Source organism: Polypterus senegalus, chromosome 5 (assembly GCF_016835505.1).
Source record: "Polypterus senegalus isolate Bchr_013 chromosome 5, ASM1683550v1, whole genome shotgun sequence".
In the NCBI taxonomy this organism is placed as follows: Eukaryota; Metazoa; Chordata; class Cladistia; order Polypteriformes; family Polypteridae; genus Polypterus; species Polypterus senegalus.
Genome location: NC_053158.1, coordinates 180,827,131 through 180,851,278, shown reverse-complemented (window position 1 = coordinate 180,851,278; position 24,148 = coordinate 180,827,131). Strand labels below are relative to the sequence as shown.

General features: G+C 36.7%; 1 protein-coding gene across 1 annotated transcript in view; it reads left to right on the top strand.

The window, feature by feature from the left end:
* Positions 1-3,960: 3,960 nt before the first annotated feature.
* Positions 3,961-24,148, top strand: part of ghrhra (growth hormone releasing hormone receptor a) — a 93,735-nt gene continuing 73,547 nt past the window's right edge. Inside the window, exon 1 of the mRNA XM_039754195.1 lies at positions 3,961-4,330. Coding sequence (XP_039610129.1) covers positions 4,286-4,330 — 45 coding nt within the window. The 5' untranslated portion in view covers positions 3,961-4,285. The remainder of the gene's footprint in view (positions 4,331-24,148) is intronic.

Genomic DNA, 24,148 nt, shown 5'->3' with positions numbered 1-24,148 from the left:
GTTATTATTATTAATAATAATAATACTATACAGTAGTACTGCATCTCCCCCACAAACATAAAAATGGCGAAAAACAAATTCTTAAATAAAGTAAAAACCTCAATTGAAAGCTGACTTCAGTTCAGTTCGCTTGCTACCGTTATATGACACGTATGCAGCATTCATAGCAAGGTAGGATGCAGTTTGCTCAGCTTTTCATTTCACTTTCCATCATTTTCCATTATGTAAATTTATTTGGGGTTTATTTCAGTTCTTACTTGTTTCAGTTTTTAGTTCCCAACTTTCTCTGAGGAAAACTGTTGTTTCCAAACACTAGGCCTGCTTCAATTTGTGCATTGCTTTTAATCTAAACCCTCCAAAACTTTGAAGGTACCAGATTACAAATCAAAGTTTTATATTCAAACCTGATTGAAGGTAACTTTTTACAGGATGTAGTACAGGGTAAATATTTATATCAAAACTTTATATCATTCAACTTATTACCTATTTGAACTCAAAATAATACAGTTTCCTGTAAAATTGTGTTTTTCAGTGACTATCAACAAAAGCCAAGGTTGGGTACTAGGAAAAGCAATAACTGAGCAGTAACAGTCCAAGGAAGTTCTGCTCAAGCTTTATAATGCACTGGTGATGCCTCATCTAGAGTCCTGTGTGCAGTTTTGGTCTCCATGCTACAAAATGGATATAGCAGCACTAGAAAAGGTCCAGAGAAGAGCGACTAGGCTGATTCCAGAGCTATAGGGGATGAATTATAAGGAAAGATTAAAAGAGCTGAGCCTTTACAGTTTAAGCAAAAGGAAATTAAGAGAAGACGTGATTGAAGTGTTAAACTAATGAAGGGAATTAATACAGTGGATTGGGACTGTTACTTTAAAATGAGTTCATCAAGAACACAGGGACACATTTGGAAACTTGGTAAGGGTAAATGTCACACAAACATTAGGAAGTTTTTCTTTACACAGAGAACCATAGACACATGGAATAAGTAACCAAGTAGTTTTGTAGACAGTAGAACTTCAGTGACCTTCAAAAACTTGTCTTGATGTTTTTTTAGAAAAAGTAAGTGCATAGGATTGGCGAGGCCTGTTCTTATCTTGATTGTTCTAATGCGCTATTGTACTAATGATCTACAAAAGGAATGTTTTACTTATGGCCAATTGTATGTAGCATGTTCAAGAGTACCACTGAAATAATTAATATTAGCCACTGGTAAAAAAAAGGAAAAAAGCCCTACAATATTATGCTCAGTTAGTTACAGTATATAATACTTCTGACTCATTAACTGATGGCACTGCAACAGAGGCCCATTGTTTTAGAAAATTTGTTTGGGCAAATGAGGCATTCAGCAGTTTTTTATGTTTTAACTCTCTGACCTATATTTTTACTTAATTTTTACATCCAAAGAAGAAATAATTGCTCTTATTCCATTGTCTTCAAACTGAATTTTAAATCAGGAGATATAACCATCTCTTTGAAATACATCAGATTTTCAATAAAAATCGAAAATCCCACAGCAACAAACACTAAAAACAAAATACTGGATTTAGCTTTCCTTTACTCCTTAATTTCATCGCAGTTAATATGTTTTGAGGAGCATAAGTACCGTATGTACAATTTAAATATTTTTCAACCACTCCCTATTTTATCTTTATTGTGGTAAATTTTCCAGCTGTAACAATCTGAAATGTTCCACCTAAATATTTTTTTTTACTTCCTGAAATCCAAACGCATGGTTATGGAAAGCAGAAGATTATTGTGGCATTATTATGTACAAAGCAGGAAACAAGAGTGGAAAGAGCGCTGGCCAGCCAAAAGTCATCTGTGCACTGACTTATTCATACTTCACCAATGTAAAGTCACCATTTGACTGAGCCTAACCTGTTTTTGGGATATGAGAACATGAGAAGTATGCAGAGAAACATTCATACGGGGGTGGGGAGCAGTGGTAGCGCTGCTGCCTCACAGTAAGGAGACTGGGGTTCACATCGCTGGTCCTCCCTACGTGGAGTTTGCATGTTCTCCCTGTGTCTGCATGAGTTACCTCTGGAAGCTCCGCTTTCCACCCAGTGTCCAAAGACATGCAGGTTAGATGAATTGGTGATGCTAGATTGTTTCCAATTTATATTTGGTGTGTGTGTTTGCCCTGCCCAGGGTTTGTTTCTGCCTTGTGCCCTGTCCTAGAGGGAGGGATAGGCTCCAGCCCCCTCCTTGCTCCTGGTCTGGATTAAGCGTGTTAGAAAATGACATGCCATCCATGTAAACATGGAGCGAACATGCAAAATCCACACAAATAGTGACTGGGCCAGAATTTCTGTGCCACCATCTACCATTCACATCAAACTGGCATAACATCAGTCAAAATCTGAGGACTGTCTGTCCAGCATTACACTAGCTACCTTTAGTACTAGGGAGTTGTACTGTGTTAGCCATTATGAATGTAGTGTAAAGTCAAGCAAAATGACACCTTTTATTGGCTAACTAAAAAGATTACAATTTGCAAGCTTTCGAGGCTGAAAAGGGGGCCTGAGTTGCCTTGAAAGTTTGCATATTGTAATCTTTTTAGTTAGCCAATAAAAGGTGTCATTTTGCTTGACTTTTCACTACTAGCTACCTTTGACATTTTAATATCCATAATAATGTGTTAGATATGCTGTGTGAATTACAGACAACTAGTTCTAAACATTTGTGCAATAATCAGAAAACACCCCCAAAATGTCAGATTTAACTTTCATAAAGAATAACAGAATAAAGCATTAAGCAATTGTAATTTTTAATTTGTTCAGTGTAGTGATCAGTCAGCAAGGGTCCATGATCAACGAAAAAGAGCAGATGGTGTTTTAGAAAGATCAAGGATGTAAACGACTGCCCTGAAGATTGTGAACATGAAGGAAAAAACACTTTTGCATTAAGAAGATGTGAAATTTTAAATCTATCAGCAGACAGATATATTCTAATTAGAATGAATGGTGTGGAACAAATGGCAGTCATTTATTTAATTGCATATAAAATCAGTTGATAATGAGTTCTCCGAAGCAATGTGTTTGTGATGGGTTGTCCCATGATTGTGTTGTAAAATTAGCCGAGTTCGTCCAAGAGCATGTCGAGTGATTTACCACATGCTATTTAGGAAACTATTCTCTGTATTGGGACAAGTATGTGAAACAATGCTGTTGGCGCATCATTGACAGCTTTTGCTTATTGTGGCATGAAAATGTCATAAACATTCCCCATCTCCCATTTTACAACCTCAGGAATTGATTCCTGTTTTGAACGATAATACTTGTTTTCTATTCAAATCCAAGGTGGACCCCCTGCATGGAGTTTGCATGTTCTCCCCGTGTATATGAGGGTTTCCTCCCACAGTAAAAAGACATGCAGGTTAGTTGGCTTGGTGATGTTAAATTGGCCCCTGTGAGTGTATCTGTGTGTTCACACTGCGATAGGCTGGCATCCTGTCCAGGGATTATTCCTGCCTTGCACCTGATGCTTCCCGGGCTATGATCCAGCTTCCTTGCACCCCAGAAAAGTGGGTTTGGAAAATGAATGGATGGAGTATTGCTTAAACTATATGTTTCCTTCTTTTCTTTTTTTAGTAATATTCAGATGAGCAACATTTACTTTTCGTTTGTTATATGGCCATTGTTGTCTGTTTATGACTCCTCTAATAATTGTCTTCCTGTGTCTTATGGTGCCGATTTTTTAATTAGGGTCCTGAGATTAAAACGTTTAAGAACCCCTGGGCTAAATGTATTATATGTCTTTTCTAATGTACTGAATGTTAAGTGTCTATACAGTAGCCGCTTCAGTTTGAAGTCGTATTCCCCGGCAGCTTCAGTGATGAGATGCACAGACTTTATCCAAACAAATGAAACGAGTGGGGGCTGGCAGCTTATCTGCGTATGTTGTCTTAACTACTACAGGGATGGAAAGTGAAATCCTGAAATGCGCTTTAGAATGAAGGCTGCGTTAGACGGAAGCTCCGCTGCCCCTACAATACCGTTTATCACTAAGACATTTTCTTCTCGTGCTGTTTACTGAGGATGCATCAAGTCATGCTCCGCTGTCATTTCAAATTGCCTTTTAAATGAGCGGATTTGTAACGTTTAGGAAGAAGACACTGATACGCCACAGATGCTTGACTTTTCTGTTGTCAGATAACAGGACACGAATCTCCAGGGGACCCGGCTACGGTGCATATGAAGTAAAGGACTTAACATGAATTAAAAGGAAATAAGCGGCATAACACGACTTCATTCCAACTTTTAATAACCATCGTCTTTCCACAATGGGCCTTTTTCTGGTGTATTTGACGTTAACTTTTGCTAAACTGGTAAGTTCGCTCATTTTTTTTTTAAAGATGATCCTGCTTATTTAATTTACTCAACAGCTGAAACCATCATTTTATTAAAAATGGTAACACCTTTCGCGAGCTGCGAATGGATATACCAAAGAATCTTTGGCATTGATGTATAGTCTCAAATAACGTTTTAGAGAGTTAAAGTTCAGTATATTTACTTTTCACAGAGTATTAAGAAAATTAGGCGGCTGTTCGTTATACCTGCTCGTAGTTTATTTTTGTATGTTATCACTCGCTTGCATTATTGATGTCAGTTATGTTCATTTCTCTATTAAATAAGTCAATTAAACTCTTAATTATGCACGTTATTTAGTCAGATTTCTTTACCCAGAAATTTACGGAGCCCTGCTAATTGACTGCTTTAATATACCTATCATATGTCTAAAACCTTATGGAGCCCTGAAATAAGTGAATCGTGTATTAAAAGTTTTATAATTTCTGCATGGCGTGACCGAAATGTATGGAGATACCCTTAAATTAAAGTCTGCGATGTGCACTTTAATCACGTCTGAATTGTTTGATTTGTAATTTTAAACCGTGGAGCAGAGCGGTAAATCAAGGAAAACAGTGTCTTTGTCGCCAACATTATGAATAATAAGGATACTTAATGGGCAGCCAAGACACGCATGCATGAAAACTATTGCAATCTATTAGGTAAATCTACCTAATAAAATGATAATAAATAGCAGGCGCCCTTTTTTGGAACTCTAATCTGCATGTATTGCTGAGTATATGTCAGTAAAGACAACTAAAGTTTAGAATATCAGATTACTAATAATCATTTAAAAAGTTGCACTTGATGCTTACAATAATGTACTCAACAAGAGTTGGTGATATCTTCAAATTAAATTCAATTTTCTTTGACCTATCTTCCTAAACTGATTGAGTTAAACGATTTTATGGATGGGTGAATTGATTGATCATTTTCTAACTAAAAAAATCACAATAGAACTGTACCTGTTCCTTTCTGTGTCTTATCTAATTTACGTAAAGGACGAATGAACCATTTTATTGAAAGCTATCATAACCAAAATGCGTTCAACACTTAAACGACTCCTATCGAGTTGATTGTAAATGTGTACAGAAATGGACAACAAAGCACATAACCGAAAAACAAAAGCAGTGAAATGCTTTATTCTAATTTCATATTATAAAACCTGTCTAACACATTGCACTTGATGAGCATCTCGTGGGTTCTGTGTTAGTTTGGCACCAGAACTTTCGTACCCTTTAACACGTCAGGTTTGTGCGCTATAAACTTATCAGTATTTACCATTTGTTTTAAATATACAATAATATAATCAAACAGTTTAGAAGGGTTTAGGAGGAACTGTCAAAATGCCAAACAAATTAGAATATTTTTTAAAAGAAATGGCCAAGTGTAGCTCTTGCGCCACTAACTTACAATACGCTTTGTAGATGACGGTGTGAGTTCATATGGAGAGATAAATCGCAGCTAAAATGCCGAACTATAAAACAGAAAGTCCCTTCAGAAAGAGCAGGCGTGCGATAAGAAGACTTGTGTCCATCCGTAATTCACGACTTGAATCGCACTTGCCCATTTACTTGCGCTTTCATTAACGGCGACTTATGGGTACTTCTCAATGAAGACAAATCAGTGTTACCAGTATAGTACGACAGTGGGCAGCTACAACTTAGTTTATTATAGCGAGAAAAGCATTTGATTTTAAAGCTTAAAAGTATCAGTTCATTCGCCAATTTGTGACTTACAATGTGGCCGAGAACAAGTGATGGTCTCCCTGTGCACCGTCGGTCTACCCCGCTATTCAAAATATGTAAACGACAGGTGTGTACTGGAAAGCACCATGGGAAGGGGCTGACTTTACAAAGGTGTCATAAATATGTGTGTGTGAGTATAGGTACCGAAAAAAGGATACATTAATTATCGATATAAGCAGTTTGAAACTCTTTTAATTGTATATATTATTTGGCCCCAGACCCCAGACTTCGAAATGATCATGGTCAATAGTGAAAATGGATTGGGAGAACCAAAAACGCTTACTTGCACAATTAAAATTTTCTACCAACTTGAACAGGGCAGGAATTTGCAACTTGAAAGAAAATTCCATAAATGTGACATACAGTTGTACTAAAAGCATTATATATCTAATACAAAACCTCCTATTAAAAAAAAAACACAGGACAAGACGAATTTTTACATATTTTAAATATTTCTAAAACATTTCTATATCTATCTATCTATCTATCTATCTATCTATCTATCTATCTATCTATCTACGAATATAGAGTTAAATAATGACATTATAATGGATGCACACATGGTTCTTGTCTTATTTTTAGAATAGGCTCTGAATTCTCATTACCCTAAATTCGATTAAACAGGTTTATGCCTTACTGTAAATGGGCAAACATATGAATAATATATATATCCATATATATAATATGTATATATATATATATATACAGTATATTGGATTGCTAAACTGTATATAATTTAATTGAATGTTCTGAATATATACAGTTAACATTGGAATACAGAACGCCATTCCTGAATATGTAAAACCAAAGTCTGAATTTATAAAATTCAACGCCTGAATATATAAACTCATTCCTCAATATATAATATATGGACTTGTACAGTACTTTTAAAAATTGCTGATCCTTAATGACACTTTTAATGGGTTGTGTGGTTTCTAGTGGACAAAGGATCATTTCATTCTGGGAAGGGTTTCTTACATAGAAGAGTGGTTCTTTGAGCTTTGAAAAGGCTCCTTAACTTGAATAAAATATACATTTTTAATATAGACTATCTAGCAGGATACTAACAGATCAAGAAAACTCCAATTTAGCATGTGCTATTGTATGCAGTAAGAGTCCTTTGAAAATCAAGAACCCATTGGGAATTTATAAATCTCTTATTGTTTGTTCATGGTAATTTATGGAGCCTGTTATGGATCTAAATAAATAAAGGTTCTTTCTGGAACCTTCACATGGATGGTTTATTTGGGAACCAAAAATGGTTCCCCTATGGCAATGCTCTGAAGGACGACTTTAGAGCCTTCACTTTTAAGAGGGAGCTTCACAACTCGGACATCTATAAAAGTATATACATCTTTATAAGTCCATTGAGCGATCACTTATAAACTCTGTCGCACTATTTTATTTCTGGTGTTGATTTTTGTAATGTTGGTGGAATTCCTCCATACAAAACAATGTAAAACTTGCATAAATGTCAGCCTTCAGGAGCCGAATGAAGGTAATACATTGCACTCTACCAGAGGAATTTCATGGCAAAAAAGTTTATAACATTATCAGGTAAAAATATCACAGCAACACCATTTAGTGTGAATAGGCTAATTATACATAACCACAGTTCAAAACAGACATAGAGGAGAAAACTAAAGGGAATTCTGTTGTTTTCAAAACCCAGATGAATTAATGTCATTCAATTACTATGAAAGATTTAATAGCATGTATTTATTAGTTGCACTGCATAAAGGTCAAATGTGACTAAAGTATTACCTGAATGTGCTTGTGATTTATAATCAGTTTTGGATAAAAATAATTAATTTGGAAATCAAGTAAACTAATCAAAGCATCTCTGTTTAGTTTTCATAAATAAAAACATCATCTAAGATCCCCTCATTCATTCACTCATTCCTTCTTAAAAAATGTACTTTCTTTCCTCCATACTGTTTTGACTCAAGGCTTTCAAGTCAAACTTCCTAACATGTGGCTAACATATTATAAGCAGGGAAAAACACTCCTACAGTATGAGCTTGACATGACCTGAGTGTTCTTTGGTGAAATTTAATTTCATTTTTAAGGTAAGTTTGATATTTCAGTATAATATCTGAAGATTAACATGCAGGCCTACTGTAGGATGAAAGTTTTTCAATTCAACGAAAACAATAATTTACAAAGGAATGCAGTGCTCTGATTTAGTTTGTGAAATGATTCTTAAAGCTGGGTATTATTTTTTGGATAAATAATATCAATTGCAATGTGTCAGGAAGGGTACTGTGGCAATAAGTGCGAATAAATCCTGAAAGAATAATGTCCGTGATTTTGCTTAATGCAGACCATTGACAAAAGGCAAAAGAAGAACTTAACATAAGCTATTAAGAAAGAAATTGCATTTTATATTACTTCCTCAGTTTCCCAGCATAACACCATGATGCCATTCTCTTTCTAAACATTTCCCTGGAAAAAAATTTAAAAAGCAGAAGCCGTGGAAACCAAAACCTTTCAGGAGTATGACACACTGGAGACTTATTAACAAAATGAGTCACACTTATTTGCTTGCATACATTTTTTGCATTATGAAATGTAAAAGTTCAAATTAATAAAAACTACTGATTACTTTAAAATATCAAGCCTACTGATGGTGTTGTGCAAGTTCATTTGAAGGGCTCTCTGCCCACCCACTTTATTTTTTTCATGTTTACACAAAGAGATTGAAGAAGCCATGAGAGATTCAGATTAACATTAATAAAGCTGATGACAAAGATGCAATCCCAGCTCTTGCCAGCTCATCCATTTACGTACCTTTATCCTTTGCTGATTACTCTACCATTTACTATGTTTATGTGGACTCATATTACTGAAGATATGCTTATCTATGTTTTGTTCAAAACTACACAAGTTCTCTTTCTCTTAGTTCTCTTCGTATGGTTTAGTTCACATTGGATTGAGAGGATATCGATTAAATAAAAGGAAAAAAATTGAAGTTTTATGTCTTCAAAGACAAGTGACATTAGTATAATGCAGGATACATACATAATGTGCTGCATACTGAATATTTGCTTTTTAATAAATCAAATATATATATTTAATATAAATGTATATAGCAATGATTCATTATAGTATAACAATAATATAATACAGTTTACCACTGGAATAATATAGGCATTATTTTTGTTTTTGTTATCATGGTGGGTGGAGAAAATCTGGAGCAGGTGGACTTTTTTGTGCATTTGAGAAGTTCAGAAACAAATGTTGCTGACTGTGTGGGTGAGGTGAAGTCAAGGTTTGCCATGGGCATGGCCATGATGGTTAAGTTGAAAAGGATATGGAAAAACAAGTCAGTCAGTAAGCTCCTCCACAAAGCTGCCCTTGATGAAAGCCTTGGTCTAGCTGGTAACAACACATGGATGTGAAGTTTGGATGCCTGGATGGATGAGAGACACGTCCAGGCTTACAAGAACAAATGCTTTAGAAACTGCTGAAAATCTCATGGACGAAGATGATGACCACTACAACGGCGGAGTCACATTAAAACCTGCAGAGCTCAGATATGTTAAGCATGTGATGAGACAGGTTCACTATACCATTGAAAGAAGTGTGATGACAGGTCTTGTGGAAGGGGTCAGAGTGTGTGGAAGAATGATAATATGCTGGTATGATGACATCTTGGCATGGTCTGGCATGTTGGGGGCTAGTCTTCTAGTGCTAGTCAAGATGTCAGTTGGCACCGCCTCATCTGTGAAGCCAACATATACGAAGTGACAACAGTACAATGATACAACATGACATGATATGGTGTACTTAACCAAATTCTAATTATTAGATATATGAAGTCTGAAATTAAAGTCTTGCTGTAATGAGCACACTAAGAAGAGTGAGAATGGATTGCAGTACTTCTTCAGAACTCCAGAATTGTGAATTCATATCCAAGCACTGTTGTTTGTTGTCGATATGAAGTTAGTATCGTCTCCCTGTGTTCTCCAATTCCCTCTCACATCTCAAACATGTATGGACTCAGCTGAATGGAGATTGAAAATTTGCCAGGTGTGAGAGAGTGTGTTTCACATGCAATGGACTGTGTTGAATTGCACCTCATTCTGTGAATACCATAAAGTAAGTTCATAAATAAACTAATGTGATAAATGCAGTACTAGAGGCAGCAATATGATCCTTGCTACAATTTCACTTGCAGTTATTGGTTTTAACTGTCTTACAAGTAATTAGCACTTCAATAGTAATGTATTGGAACTATTCAGGCAATAAAAAGTGAGCAGTATGTTAGGTGAGTGCTTGGTGGTGTAACTTCAGGATATGATAAAAGGTTATAAACTAAAAGGTACAACTTGAATGAATTAGAGTAATTTGATAACAAAACCTAAGAGAACCATGGCAGGAAAGAGTTGTAGAGGTACAGTAAAGCTACAGGAAGATACATTTTTAGAATATGATCTGCATTGATAGGGTGGGCAGCACATGGGAAGTGTCTTAACCTTCAGGGATGGGGAGCAGTAATATAGCATTTTCTTTTGGTAAAGTAATAACACCCAGATCCCTAAATGTTTTGGTGTGATGGAAATGGCTTAGAAGTGTATGAGAAGATTTCATTTGAAGTGGGTTGAAATTATTCAGCCAACAACACTAAGACCAAGGTCCCTAAGGAGATCTGTTTACCAAGGTTTTGGATATAACAGTTTGGTTTTATATTGCTTCACAACGAACACATTCATGAAAATATTAATGTTGCTAACAACTGCAAGAGTTAGCAAGTCAGATTCAAACAGAAGCTGTAGAAAACGCAGCAAATGCATTAGAAATGTTGCCCTTTGTTGATTCAGCTTGTTATACAAATTGATTTTAACATAATGATTTTAAAATATGATTTTAGCTAATTCATGGATAGCACATTTGTCTACTGATACTTTATCAGTTATGACTTACTTGAAAGAACTACATATCTACTTAAACTATTTTGCTCTTATTCAAATTATAATAAAATGAAAATAACAACCAATTACTGTAGAAGGCTTAAGCCAAATCTATTAACATCTCACTGAGTACATAAAGGCCTCATTATTCGTCCTAAAATATGCAGCAAGAATAAATTTTGTAGTCATAAATCTGATGCCAATGTAGGCATAAAATTAAAAGCAGCAATAACACAACTGTGTTTTAAGTACAGTGCAGATAAAAATTTGCACTAATATGACAGTATAATCTATATTTTATTTAATATTTGGATACCCTTAAACCATCAAAATTAGCACACAATGAAAGTTATCTAACAATACTAGTACAGTACAGTTCAGAACTAGCAAGATGTGTAAAAATTAAACTCTTTAGGCAGAAGTCCAAGCACTATGCCTGGAGAAAACAAGATATTGGTGATAGCCTGAATAATGTAATGTCAGCATCATGCTATGGAGATGTTTCTCAGCAGTGGGGACATGGAGTCTGATGAATGCAGCCAAAATTTAGAGAGGTCCTCGAAGATAACCTGCTCTAAAGTACATGTACAGAACTTGTAGAGACTTATCTAAGAAGACTCAAAGCTGTAATTGATGCCAAAGTGGCCTCTACAAGAAACTGAATTAAGGGTCTGAATACCCATATGAAAGAGAGATTGCATTTTTTTTTTTTTTTAATAAATTTGAAAAACATTTTAAGAACATGTTTTCACTTGTCATTATGGAACATTAAGTGGCAAAATGGCACATTTACCCATTTAAAATTAGATTTGCAATACAATAAAGTGTGCAGAAAGTGAAAGGGTCAATATTTTCTGAATCCACTTTAAGTACTTATAAAAGATATTAAGAACAACAACAAAAATACAGACTGACTAGCTGCAACCACAAGTACATTACAAACATCTTAAAGATAAAAAAAATGTTAGTGAGCCAATTACTGTGAAAGAGTTTGGTAATCTGACATCTCATTTAAAGAGAGTTGTTTAAATAAGTATTTATCTGACTGGACAACAGATTTTGTATTTAGTAAGGCTGTTCCAACTACTGTACTGTGACACTGTGCCAGAAATCTAAGGACATGTATTTTCTCTTCTCTTAATGCAGAAAAAATCAACAACAACATCTTCATCATTAGCTTGAAGTAAACACATACAATTGGTTTAAAAAGCTTAATTCGTTCAATTTGCAGTTACCAGATAGATTCTAAGAAAAATGCAGAAAATATACTCCTCAGAATTACAAATAATTTAATTTATGGGTACTTACATTTAGAATTAACTGTGTACATTTCAAAATTGCTTTCAGTTGTGGGTATTTTAATTTTAGTATTGATTGCATGTGTTTCACTGAACAATGTATGCATTTTATAATACAGTAAGACAGTGGCATTTTTAGTGAGGGCCCCATGCCCCCCTGATCTCTGGTGTCCAGCTCCTGATTTTCAAGAGTACCAAACCCAATCCAGCTTGCACGATAATCAGAAAGGGGGGCAAACCCAAGATACCTGTTAAAACTATTGCCACACCTGCAGTAAGATCTAGCGTTTTCCAGCACATAATGTATAATTTCAATATTTAATGTTTCTGTTTCAGGAAGGAGTGCGTGTATAATAGTCCGCATTGTGCACACTTTAAAGAATTAATTTTGCGTTAATCAGCTCCTCATGGCTTTTGGATCCAAGTATTTTAGCTCATATGACTCAAGTAAACCTAAGAGTTATATTCAAAATATATATGATTTTAGATATTTTAGGATATGTTGGTATTTTGTTATGTCAAAAAAGAAGTGTTACTGAAATTGTGTAACACCAAAAGGAAGATGATGTCCTGTAAGACTTTAGGGAATATATCGATGTCGGACAAACTGGCATTATCCACTTTTCCAGGCTGGAACACAAGTTCTGGCTTAGTAAGCAGCTGCCAGACACTCCTATTGGCATCTGAAAGGTCTTGGTTTGCCTGACTGGGCCTCTGTTTGGAATGCAGCCTCTCCAGCCTTATCTGAAAAAATGATTGATACCAGAGCATGTAATAGCCAGGGGCATCTCTCTTGAAAGTGCTAACTGGACACTCAAGTTCTGAATGAAGGACTGTAAATCAAGGATGAGTAACATTAATTGACAAAACTTTGCACCAGTGGTCAACCAAGAGGATGGGCTTGTGTGCACTTAAGAAGTCAATGACAGTGCCTCTATTCATCCCTATTAATAAACATTTTAACACCATAGCTTTCTGCTGTTTCCTTACCACACTATAGCTTAACTTGGCCATATTTTGGCTGCCCATGACCATAACTCATAGCTGATGGGGTGCGGCCACAACAGAGGGTAACAGTGTTGGATAGAAAGGGTGGAATACTCAGCTGTATTGGAGTTTGGACGAAGTTGCCATTAGTCCAACTTTGCCTATAAGCAAGTGAGAAAGACCATAGGTAAACCATGTGTTGTTCTTGCTGAAACAGCAACAGACTGATCACCATTTTCTCAGAAGATGTAATTTTGCTAGCAACCGAAGACACTGTGTAAAACCCTCTGCTGCAGTACTGCCCATGACTAGAATGTGGAACCAGAGGCGAAGAACAAGACCTCCTGAAAAAAGAACAAAACTCTGACCAGGAAAGGTACAAATCTTCTGTCACCTCAAACCATAAGTAAAAATTATTTTGAATCCTATGTTCTGACATTGTGTGAGAAGTTGCTTCCTAAACCCAGTCACCAAGTGCGGCAGCATTTCTCATTAATACTATAGAGCTCTGTGTGTGTGTGTGTGTTGGTGTTGGGAGTGTGTTGGTGATAAGCCAGAGCAGAGTCCAGCTGCTGTGAGCAAATGAACCCCAATTGTAAACAACAAAAGTTTCATAACCAGCCAAACAACTTATCCATCTTAACCACATAAATTGAAAAATCAGAATTCACAAGTTATGTGCCTTTTTCTATGGGAGTGAAAAAGTTCAACTAAGCTTTCCTAATTTTTTGTTTTGTTTGTTATAGTTTTTCATCATTATATATCTACTATACAAATTTATATACTGTATATATGTCTCTCTATATATATATGTCTATATATATATATATATATATATATGTAATCCAACATCACGCTTTCTGTCTGTGTGTATGCCTGTCCACTTTTCACAAGAAAACTAGTTAATGGATTTAGAACTTGCTTGAACATTCCATTTCATTTTGTGACTTTTCTCATCGGTTGCGGCACCAATTTATTCATGCAAATCCGAGAGACAGGCTTCAGGCCGAGGAGTGAGACCTCAGAAATAGGGAGCAGGGCGGAGCCATCCTCACTCACACCCCAGCCTCCGTTCGAGTCTACCTCTCGCCATGTGTTGGAGCGTACCTTGCCTACACTTAGCTAGTGATACCTGTTTGTTCAGCAGACATTATCATCTACAGATAGTTAATGAGTAACGTTTAACGTTTTTAAGAGAGAGAACACAGCAGCGTGTATTTTAGAGGGTATCTGGTCAATGGCAGAGATACCATGGCCACATGCTCTTCTCCCCATGGGGGCACGCTCTCCCATCAGAGCTGAAGACAATCTGATACAGTGGCAATGTTTGACGTTAGAGCATACCTACCTTCCACTTGGCCAGAGATACCTTGGCAACTTTTTACATTTTTGGTAAAGAGATCACAGCTACATTCCCCCTTGATAGCAAAACTAAAAATATTGCAAATACAAAAGCTATCAGTATAAATTCTTCTCAATGCAAATTATTACATTTTTTTTAAAACTTTTTATTGATTTTTTTAAAGTTTGTCCTGTTTCACTACTACCCAGGCGGAGCCACGAGGGACAGCTAGTATATAATAATAATAGGCACACCATCTCTCTCTCTGTCCCCCTCTCACTCTCTGTCTCTGTTGACTTAGACATCATGTGGATAACTAATATTGTTTAGATCATCAGCTGCCCTTTCTTTATGTAATAAGTCATTTTAATTATTTCTACTACTTGCAATGACTGTAAATTAATGCTTTCTATAACAAATATACCTCAGAAACACCAGTGTCTGGATCAGGGACTAAGTCAAGTTTCTCTGTCTCAGCCAAGCAGGTCAGTTGTGTGTACAGTCTATGGCTATTGATGGGGATGCACAGTTTGATCCCAGGTAGGTACTAAACAGGTGAGAGATGGTTAGAGAAATCAAATTGTTCATTTCAGACCATAATTTCAGATTAATATATACATTAAATGATCAACTGTAGGTAAAAAAAATAGTGGGCATCATCGTGGAGTTTGAACATTCTTTCCCTTCTGTGTTTTTTCTTCTGCATCCTAAAGGCATGAATTTAGAGTTATGTGATGATTGAGAACTGCTCAGTTGCAGGTGTGTCAATATGTCCTCTGAAAGAATGGTGCATCAGGATAGGATCCAGCTAGCTCAGCCTTGAATTTCAACTGGACAAGCAGCTTCAACGATAGATAGATAGATGGATAGCAGAGCTTTTGTAATCTTGCCAGTATCGACAGAATGACCTTACATCTCCAAAGAAATTAGAGTTTACAGACGTTCATTTGAGGAAATATGTCACTTTTCAAAAAGCAACCTAATAGGATGTTCTTTTAATATGACCTTTTAGCTAATTTAAGATTCAGTATTCTCAGAGTTTGTGAATATTAAATGGACTGTTAGACTGATCATCTACCCCAGAATGTTAATTCAAGTGCAAATGTTGCAGGAACTCCAATGATCTGATCATATATAGCAAAATGTTTTTTTCTGAAGAAGAGACAAAACTTATGATTTAAACTAAAGTTTTGTTTCTAGAAAGGTTTTGAAATCCAACAGATAGATAAATATTGGTTCTGCTGTATGCAGATTTACTCATATTTTTGTTAGTATCTGTATTATTTCAAACAATTTGATAACGTAAACCTCTGCCTTCAAGAGGAAGGAAACTAATGATTAGTGCCAATTGATAATTTACAGAGTAACACGACACATTCTAAAGCCTATATAAACCAATTCAGGGTCACAGCAGTCACAACATATCCTTACAGCTTTCAACTCTGAACAAGGTGGGCCCAGTCCTGCATACTTCCACACAGGGTCAATTTGGATTCGCCACTTAAGTTTTTTATTCTTTATTTTAAAGACATGATGGTGCAGTAGGACAGCATGGTGGCGCAGTGGGTACCGCTGCTTCCTCCCAGTTAGGAGAACCCGGGTTGCTTCCCGGGTCCTCCTTGCGTGGAGTTTGCATGGTCTCCCTGTGTCTGCGTGGGTTTCCTCCGGTTTCCTCCCACAATCCAAAGACATGCAGGATAGGTGCATTGGCGATTCTACAGTACATTGTTCCTAGTGTGGATGTGTGTGTGTGTGTGTGTGTGCGCACCCTGCGGTGGGCTGGCACCCTGCCCGGGGTTTGTTTCCTGCCTTGCTCTCCGTGACCCTGTAGTTAGGATATAATGGAGGGATGGTGCAATAATTATAAATTATTATAACTACTATAAAGATCCAGAGTTCTAGTATACAACCGTTTTGTTTTCTATACATATTCAAAAATGTTATGAAGAAGAGTCTTCCATGTAGGCAAAATGGGTGTGAGACCTCGAAATGTTCCGCAAAAGGTGGGCTAGGTTCATCACACCTTAACCCAGTCAAGCCCCAAATACTACCTTCAGGAAACATCAAATGTTCAAAAATATAACAAAAGCCTCACAAGAAGAGGGATGACCATAACACTTGATTACAAAAACAACAATATTTATTTATATAGCACATTTTCATACAAATAATGTAGCTCAAAGTGCTTTACATGATGAAGAAAAGAGAAATAAAAGACAAGGTAAGAATCAGAAAAAGACAACAATAATTAACATAGAATAAGAGTAAGGTCCGATGGCCTGGGAGGACAGAAAAAACAAAAAAACTTAAGATGGCTGGAGAGAAAAAATAAAATCTGCAGGGGTTCCAGGCCACGGGACCACCCAGTCCCCTCTGGGCATTCTACCTAACATAAATGAAACAGTCCTCTTTGTATTTAGGGTTCTCATTGAAGGATTGATGATGATGGTCATGTAGACTTCTGGATTTTAATCCATCAATGTAGGTCATCACGGTGCTTTGATTAGGTGGTGATGGTGCAGGTCGCCACCACAGAAAACCGAGAAAAGAAACAGAAGAGAGAGTAGGGGTCAGTACGGATTTTAGAGCCACCATGAATAGTTATTATAATGAATTGAATATACAGAGTATCAGGATTAAATGAAGGTGAAGTTATCAAAAAGCCATGTTAAAGTAATGTGTTTTCAGCAGTTTTTTAAAGTGCTCCACCGTATCAGCCTGGCAAATTCCTATCAGCAGGCTATTCCAGATTTTAGGTGCATAACAGCAGAAGGCTGCCTCACCACTTCTTTAAAGTTTTGCTCTTGGAATTCTAAGCAGACATTCATTTGAGGATCTAAGGTTACAATTTGGAATATAATGTGTCAGATATACCGATATATAAGATGGGGCGAGATTATTTAAGGCTTTATAAACCATAAGCAGAATTTTAAAGTCAATCCTGAATGACACAGGTAACCAGTGTAGTGACATCAAAACTGAAGAAATGTGCTCGGATTTTCTTTTCCTAGTTAGGATTCTAGCAGCTGCATTCTGCACTAGTTGCAAACGATTTATGTCTTTTTTGGGTAGTCCTGAGAGGAGTGCATTACAGTAATCTAGAAGACTGAAAACAAAAGCATGAACTAATTTTTCAGCATCTTTCAATGATATAAAAGATCTAACTTTTGCTATGTTTCTTAAGTGAAAAAATGCTGTCCTAGTGGCCTGATGAATATGCGATTTAACATTTAGGTTACAGTCAACAGTTGCCCCTAAATTCTTTAGCTCAGTCTTGACTTTAATCCTAATGCATCCAGTTTATTTCTAATAATCTCATTGTCTCCATTATTGCCAATCACTAAAATTTCGGTTTTCTCTTTATTTAGCTTGAAAAAATTACTATTCACCCAATTAGAAACACAAGTAAGACATTGTGTTAGTGAATCAAGAGAATCAGAGTCATCAGGTGCTATTGATAAATACAGCTGTGTGTCATCAGCATAGCTGTGGTAGCTCACGTTGTGCCCTGAGATAATCTGAGCTAACAGAAGCATGTAGATTGAGAAGAGCAGCAGACCAAGGATAGAGCCTTGTGGAACACCATATCAGATATCATGTGTCTTTGAGTTGTAATTACCACAACTAACAAAGAATTTTCTACCTGCCAGGTAGGATTCAAACCAATTTAAGACACTGCCAGAGAGGCCCACCCATTGACTAAGGCGATTTCTAAGAATGGTGTGATCAATGGTGTCAAATGTGGCACTCAGATCTAAGCGGATGAGAACAGATTAGTATTAAAAGGGCTAACAAATAATCTTTGTCATTTATAGAATCATTTACCAAAATAGAAAAATACAGAGTAGACCTCTGACAAGCAAGGTGGGACAAAAGGATTTCCCTTAAAAGGCAATCCAGAATTCAGAATACCAAAAACAGAGCAAGAAAATAACAAAAAAAGCAGTAAATCCTACAAAAGTAGCAATGTTTACAGACTTTAAATGAATGATCTCCTGCTTCTCACTCTCCTCAGCTCACTTATATTGCCAGAGGGAGGGCTCAGGAGTGATGACCTCCAGGTGGGCCCGCCTTCTGGGGCTGCACCCACAAAGCAAATTTAAAGGAACAGAACACAATTACTGAATTATACTTGAAACAAGCACAAATAACCTAAACACTTTGCACCACTTCTTGCTGACTGTGTGTGTCCTCATTTGTCTGGCTCATCTGCGAGTATGTTATCAACACTTCTGGGTTCCAGTGGTTCCCATGAGCAACCATGGAGTGTAGAGCTGGCACAGACCATCACACAGTTCCTTTTGAAAATTATAACTACATTTTGAAAAAGATTTAACAGCTTAAATCTGCAGGAGGTAGTCATTGCTTAGCTAATGGCATCCTGTGACATACTGGTAGAACATGTAACCACTTTCCCCATGATGTTTAATCAGCATTTCTTAACAAAACTAACACTTAGATCATCTTTTCTCAATGGCTGGGAGAGTTTTACTAAATGAGATACATGCCCAACCTGTACTGGCATCAAACTTTGACACAAGTTCTAGTCAAACAGCAATGGAAAAGAACTGTAGATAGAGTAGGGATCCCTGGATCTGCCATAATGCAGGCCATGGCTCTTCCAGCTTCTGTCTTTCATGGGTTGTGATTGTTTAATATCTGCATTGAAGATATTTCAGTTGAACTTGTTTGTTATCATTAGTAGTTATATTTTGTAATTTTAGAAAAAGTAAATAGTAGTAGATGTAGTAGTAATAGCAGTAGTATTTTAATTTGGTGTAGAGTTAATTTCTTTGGCAGGACTGCTTTACCTTTTTCACTTTGAGTTGTATATTTGTTTGTGAGTGTGATTTGCCACAATAGTTTCTAACCAAGAGGAGTCTAGCCACAGACCTCCAGAGCTTGGCAATTCAGGAAATTTACAATTAGGAAGTGAAACTGAACAGTTAATCAAGTTTCATGGTCATGTGACAGATGAGTTAAACAGCACCAACTCAGAGAACCATTTGACTGTGGCCTGCAGCGCTATACAACACTCCTAGTATATAACATTCCTACTCGATAGCTGTCATTACTCCCGAGTAAGAAAGCATTCCCAAAACCCAAACCTTAACCATAGTGTAAAGATGTTTTAGGAGAACCACTGACATGAAAAGTCTTGACATGGGCATGTTGAGAAAGTTGTAAATGACTGGGTGTGTCGTGTAACCTGACTGGTGTGTAATTCAAAGGAAATTAAATGTTTTCAAATGTATGAAATTTGATTGGCTCATCAAATGGGGCAGAGCTGTGGAGGACTGCAGCTCTACTTTACTGTACCAAACACACACTACTAGGATAAGCACTGGATTCCATTATCAAAGTACTGGAGAAAGAGGGTTTAGAAATTCGAGAAATGTATTAAAAAAAGTGGATATATAGCAATTTTTTGCAGTATGCCTCTATATGGAAATATAAAGTTTTTCATGCTTGCACCCTTTACAAATTAAATTTTCAGATATAATGACGTGTCACAATAACAGTCCACAGACATCAAAAAGGTGTGGGGCAGCCACCTGTATATTATGCTCTGGCTGCAATTGGGTAATTTTGGTTGAGTTGTTCACAGGTTGGAGTCCAAAACTGATCTGATTTAAGAGTGAAAATATTGAGGCTTAAAAGACCGGGACAGGAAGTGACATCATCAGGGCAAAACCAGAAGTGACATCATCAATAGTGCCAGTGTCGGAAATGATGTCATCAATGGCACTGGTACCGGAAGTGATGTCATCAATGGTGCCGGGACCTAGCAGGTATTCCCATGGATGGTCTGTAGAGAATTGAGAGAGAAAGTCAATGCAGCTCGCCACCCCCTGGTCTGGTGTGGTACTATTATTATCCAGGCCCTTTAGCTGCCTCCCAATCGCACGTGTGTGACAAATGTTTTTCATGTAGTATTTTCCAACACATTCAATGTCATTTCTCAACCTTTGAGTGATGAATTATGTCCATCCGCCCACTTACTAAACACATTTAATCTTGTAGTCATTGTCTATACCTGACATTTTGGGCACAATGAAGGAAATAACCTTGAACACGGTACCTATCCAATCTGAGGTCTCACTCTGACACTTTCAAGCTTACTCACTCAGCTACCGTTAACCTAACCATCTAATCTTTAGTATTTAGGAGGGAAACCAGGGTATTTGGAGAGAACATGAATGGATATGGGGTTTAAAGTGCAAATTCCACTTAGATAGGACTCATATCATACTTGAGCCAATTAAACAGGAGCTGTGAGGCTACCACACTAACCACGGTGCCACCATGGTGATGTAATGTGAATTTGTGAATTTCCCTTTGGGATTAATAAAGTATCTATCTATCTATCTATCTATCTATCTATCTATCTATCTATCTATCTATCTATCTATCTATCTATCTATCTATCTAACGGATTTCAAGAAGAGTTAAAATCTAATAAAAAAACAAACTAAGCCTTGATTAATCAAAAAAACAATTGAATGATAACAAACAGTTCTTCTTTATAACACTGGGGCTTTTTAATGAGAATGGATAATGAATGAATGAACTGATACATGGATCATTTCTTTAATTTGTATAGTATACAGCAAATATTTTTTCTTCAAAAATTGGAATAAAATAATGAGAAATATTTGACGAACAGCAAAGTTCTGATAGATTTATTAGAGACTGTTTATCTTGACGGCAGCCTTTGTGAAGCACAATGCCCTTCATTTCCAGAGCAAAGAAATGTTTGCATTGAAATCTTTACATATTGATTAGCTGACATATGTGGTGTGTTGTAAAGTCAAATGTCCATTTGTAGCAGTTCTGTATGCTTGTTTATTTGAAGCAAAACTGAATCAATATGAACCAACAGTGAGTTTAGTGGTGGAGTTAGTAAAATAAATGAATGCTGCAGCTGTTAAGGTTTATCACTTTCTCTCAGTCCCCTGCTGAGCAAAGTAATTCAAGTCATGCTAAAAAGAAATTAGAAAACATTTGTGACAATACGCAACACAGTGGAGGGGCAACTTACCAAAAGTTTGCTAACACTACCAGATCAACTGACAGCAGCAACCATCAAAATAAAACTCTGCCAATTCTTTACTACAGTAAGAACAGTCACAAATTGGGTTGACAATGTGGTATAACTCAAGTTGCAGCTGACCTGTTTGCTACTCTGGACACTTCAGGATATTTGCGATGGAAGTTTTCAGAACAATTGAGGCATTACATAAAAATGATTGTCATATACTTTATATAAATGGAACCTAAGATAAATCAGGATCACATATACAGTCACCTGTTCTCAAACCAGGTTAATCTAATTCCAATTCACTAAGAGTCATAGTTTATTCTGGCAGGATAAGAAGGGGAAAGTTCTGGACAGAGTCCATTCAGTCATGGAGAACACATGAAGACCTGATTACAATCGCCAGTTAAACTGACATGCACATCTTTAGAAAACTGGAGCACAAAGATAAAAACTCACATAGACATAAGTAAAATATTTAATCTCCAATCAGGCTTGAACCAGACATGGAATCCCCAGGATGCTGGATAAGTACGGCAGCAGAACTAACTATGACACCTTCAGACTTTAAAATATTATAATTAAATTTGCACATTTTAACTGTAATCTAACCAGCTCATGAACAAGGAACTTGCCCACATACAGTGTCCTCTTCTAGATACTCATAACCAGAAGTTAAACTGAAGGTGCTTCTTTTGAGTTAACAATCTTTCTTGTCAAATTAACTGACAAGAAGGACCCTTCTGTCCATCTCCAAACTAAATAGTGGAGACAACATTCCTTTCCATATCTCGGGGCTGTCTTACAAGCATCATAGACCCTCAGGCAAAGTGGTGAACTGGGGCCCCTGATTTGATAACAAAACAAAAACATACATAAGTATCAGAAACATCGTGAGCCCCTGTGCTCCTGGCCAATACCCAATGTGCCCATACGTTGAGATGGCCCTGCATCTGTTGTCCTCTTTATGGTAATTAACCATGCCTACAGCTCACAAAAGCACATTAGTTTCTTTGCAACAATGTTAACAGGGTATTAGGTACTTAGACAATGACTATGCAGTAAAAGAGAAACTCAAATCTGTTCATCCATATGAGTTTTTGACTTACTATTTCTGTAAACAGATGCAAGAAAAAGTATGTGAACTCTTTGGAAATAACCTTATTTATGTATAAATTTGTCATAAAATATGGTGTGATTTTCATCTAAGTTACCATAGTGAACTAAAACAGTCTGGTTTAACTAATAATATTCAAATTATTCTGTTGTTCTTGTACATATTGAATACATTACTCAAACATCCACAGTGAAGGTTGGAAAAAAGTATGGGAACCTCTAGGTTGGCGGCTTCAACAAAAGCTATTTGGAGTCAGAAGTTAACAAACCTGGACTCCAACCAATAAAGGAAGATTAGAGGTGTGGTTCAGAGATACCTTGACCAATAAAAAAGACACAAACATTTTGAATTTGCTGTTCACGAGAAGTATCTGTTGATGTGACACTTTCCTTGCAAAAAAAGGATTGCTGATTTGCATAAAACTGTAAAGGGTTACAAAGTCATTTCAAACAGTTTATAAATGCAGTAGTCCACAGGTAGACAAACTGTGTATAAATATAGATGATTTAGTACTATGGCTTCTCTTCCTAGAAGTTGGCACCCAGCCAAGATGGCGCAAAGGCACAAAACAGAAAAAAAGAATCATAGAGTAATAGAAAACAGCTTGAAGGAATCAAACAGGCATGGTGTCCATGGCAGGACACCTAGGAGAAAGCTGTTGCTCTCCAAAAAAACATCTCTCCATGCCTGAAGTTTTCCAAAGACTACTTTAATGTTCCACAACACCATTGGGAAAATGTTTTGTGGACTGATGAAACTAAGGTTGAATTATTCGGAAGGAATACTCAGCAGTATAATGGCATATAAAGGTCATGGCATGCCAACAGTAAAACATCATCCCCAATGATGAAGTACAGTGGAGTGGGCATCAAGATTTCAGGCTGCTTTACCACCTCAGGGCCTGGAGAACTTGGCATCATTCAAGGGCAAACAAATACCCAAGTTATCCTGCAGGATAATGTCTGGGTTGCTGTCTACTAATTGAAGCTCAGAAGACAACCCTTAGCATTGAAGTAAATTGATAAAATAACTTCAAAAAAAGAAAATCCGTCTTTTGGAGTGGACCAGCCACAGCCCAGACCTTAACCCAATAGAGATACTGTATAATGACCTCAAGTGAACAATTCACACCTGACATCCTAAGATTATGGCTGAGCTTAAACTATTCTGTATGGAGGAATGGTCCAAAATACCACCTGAGCATTGTACAGTTCTGATTCGCAGTTAGTGGAAATGCTCAGTAGAGGTTATTGCTGCTAAAGGAGGTTCAGACAGTTATTAAACCGAAGAGTTCACTAACTTTTTCTATAGCACACTGTGAACGTTTGATGGGTGTGTTCAATAGAGACATGAAA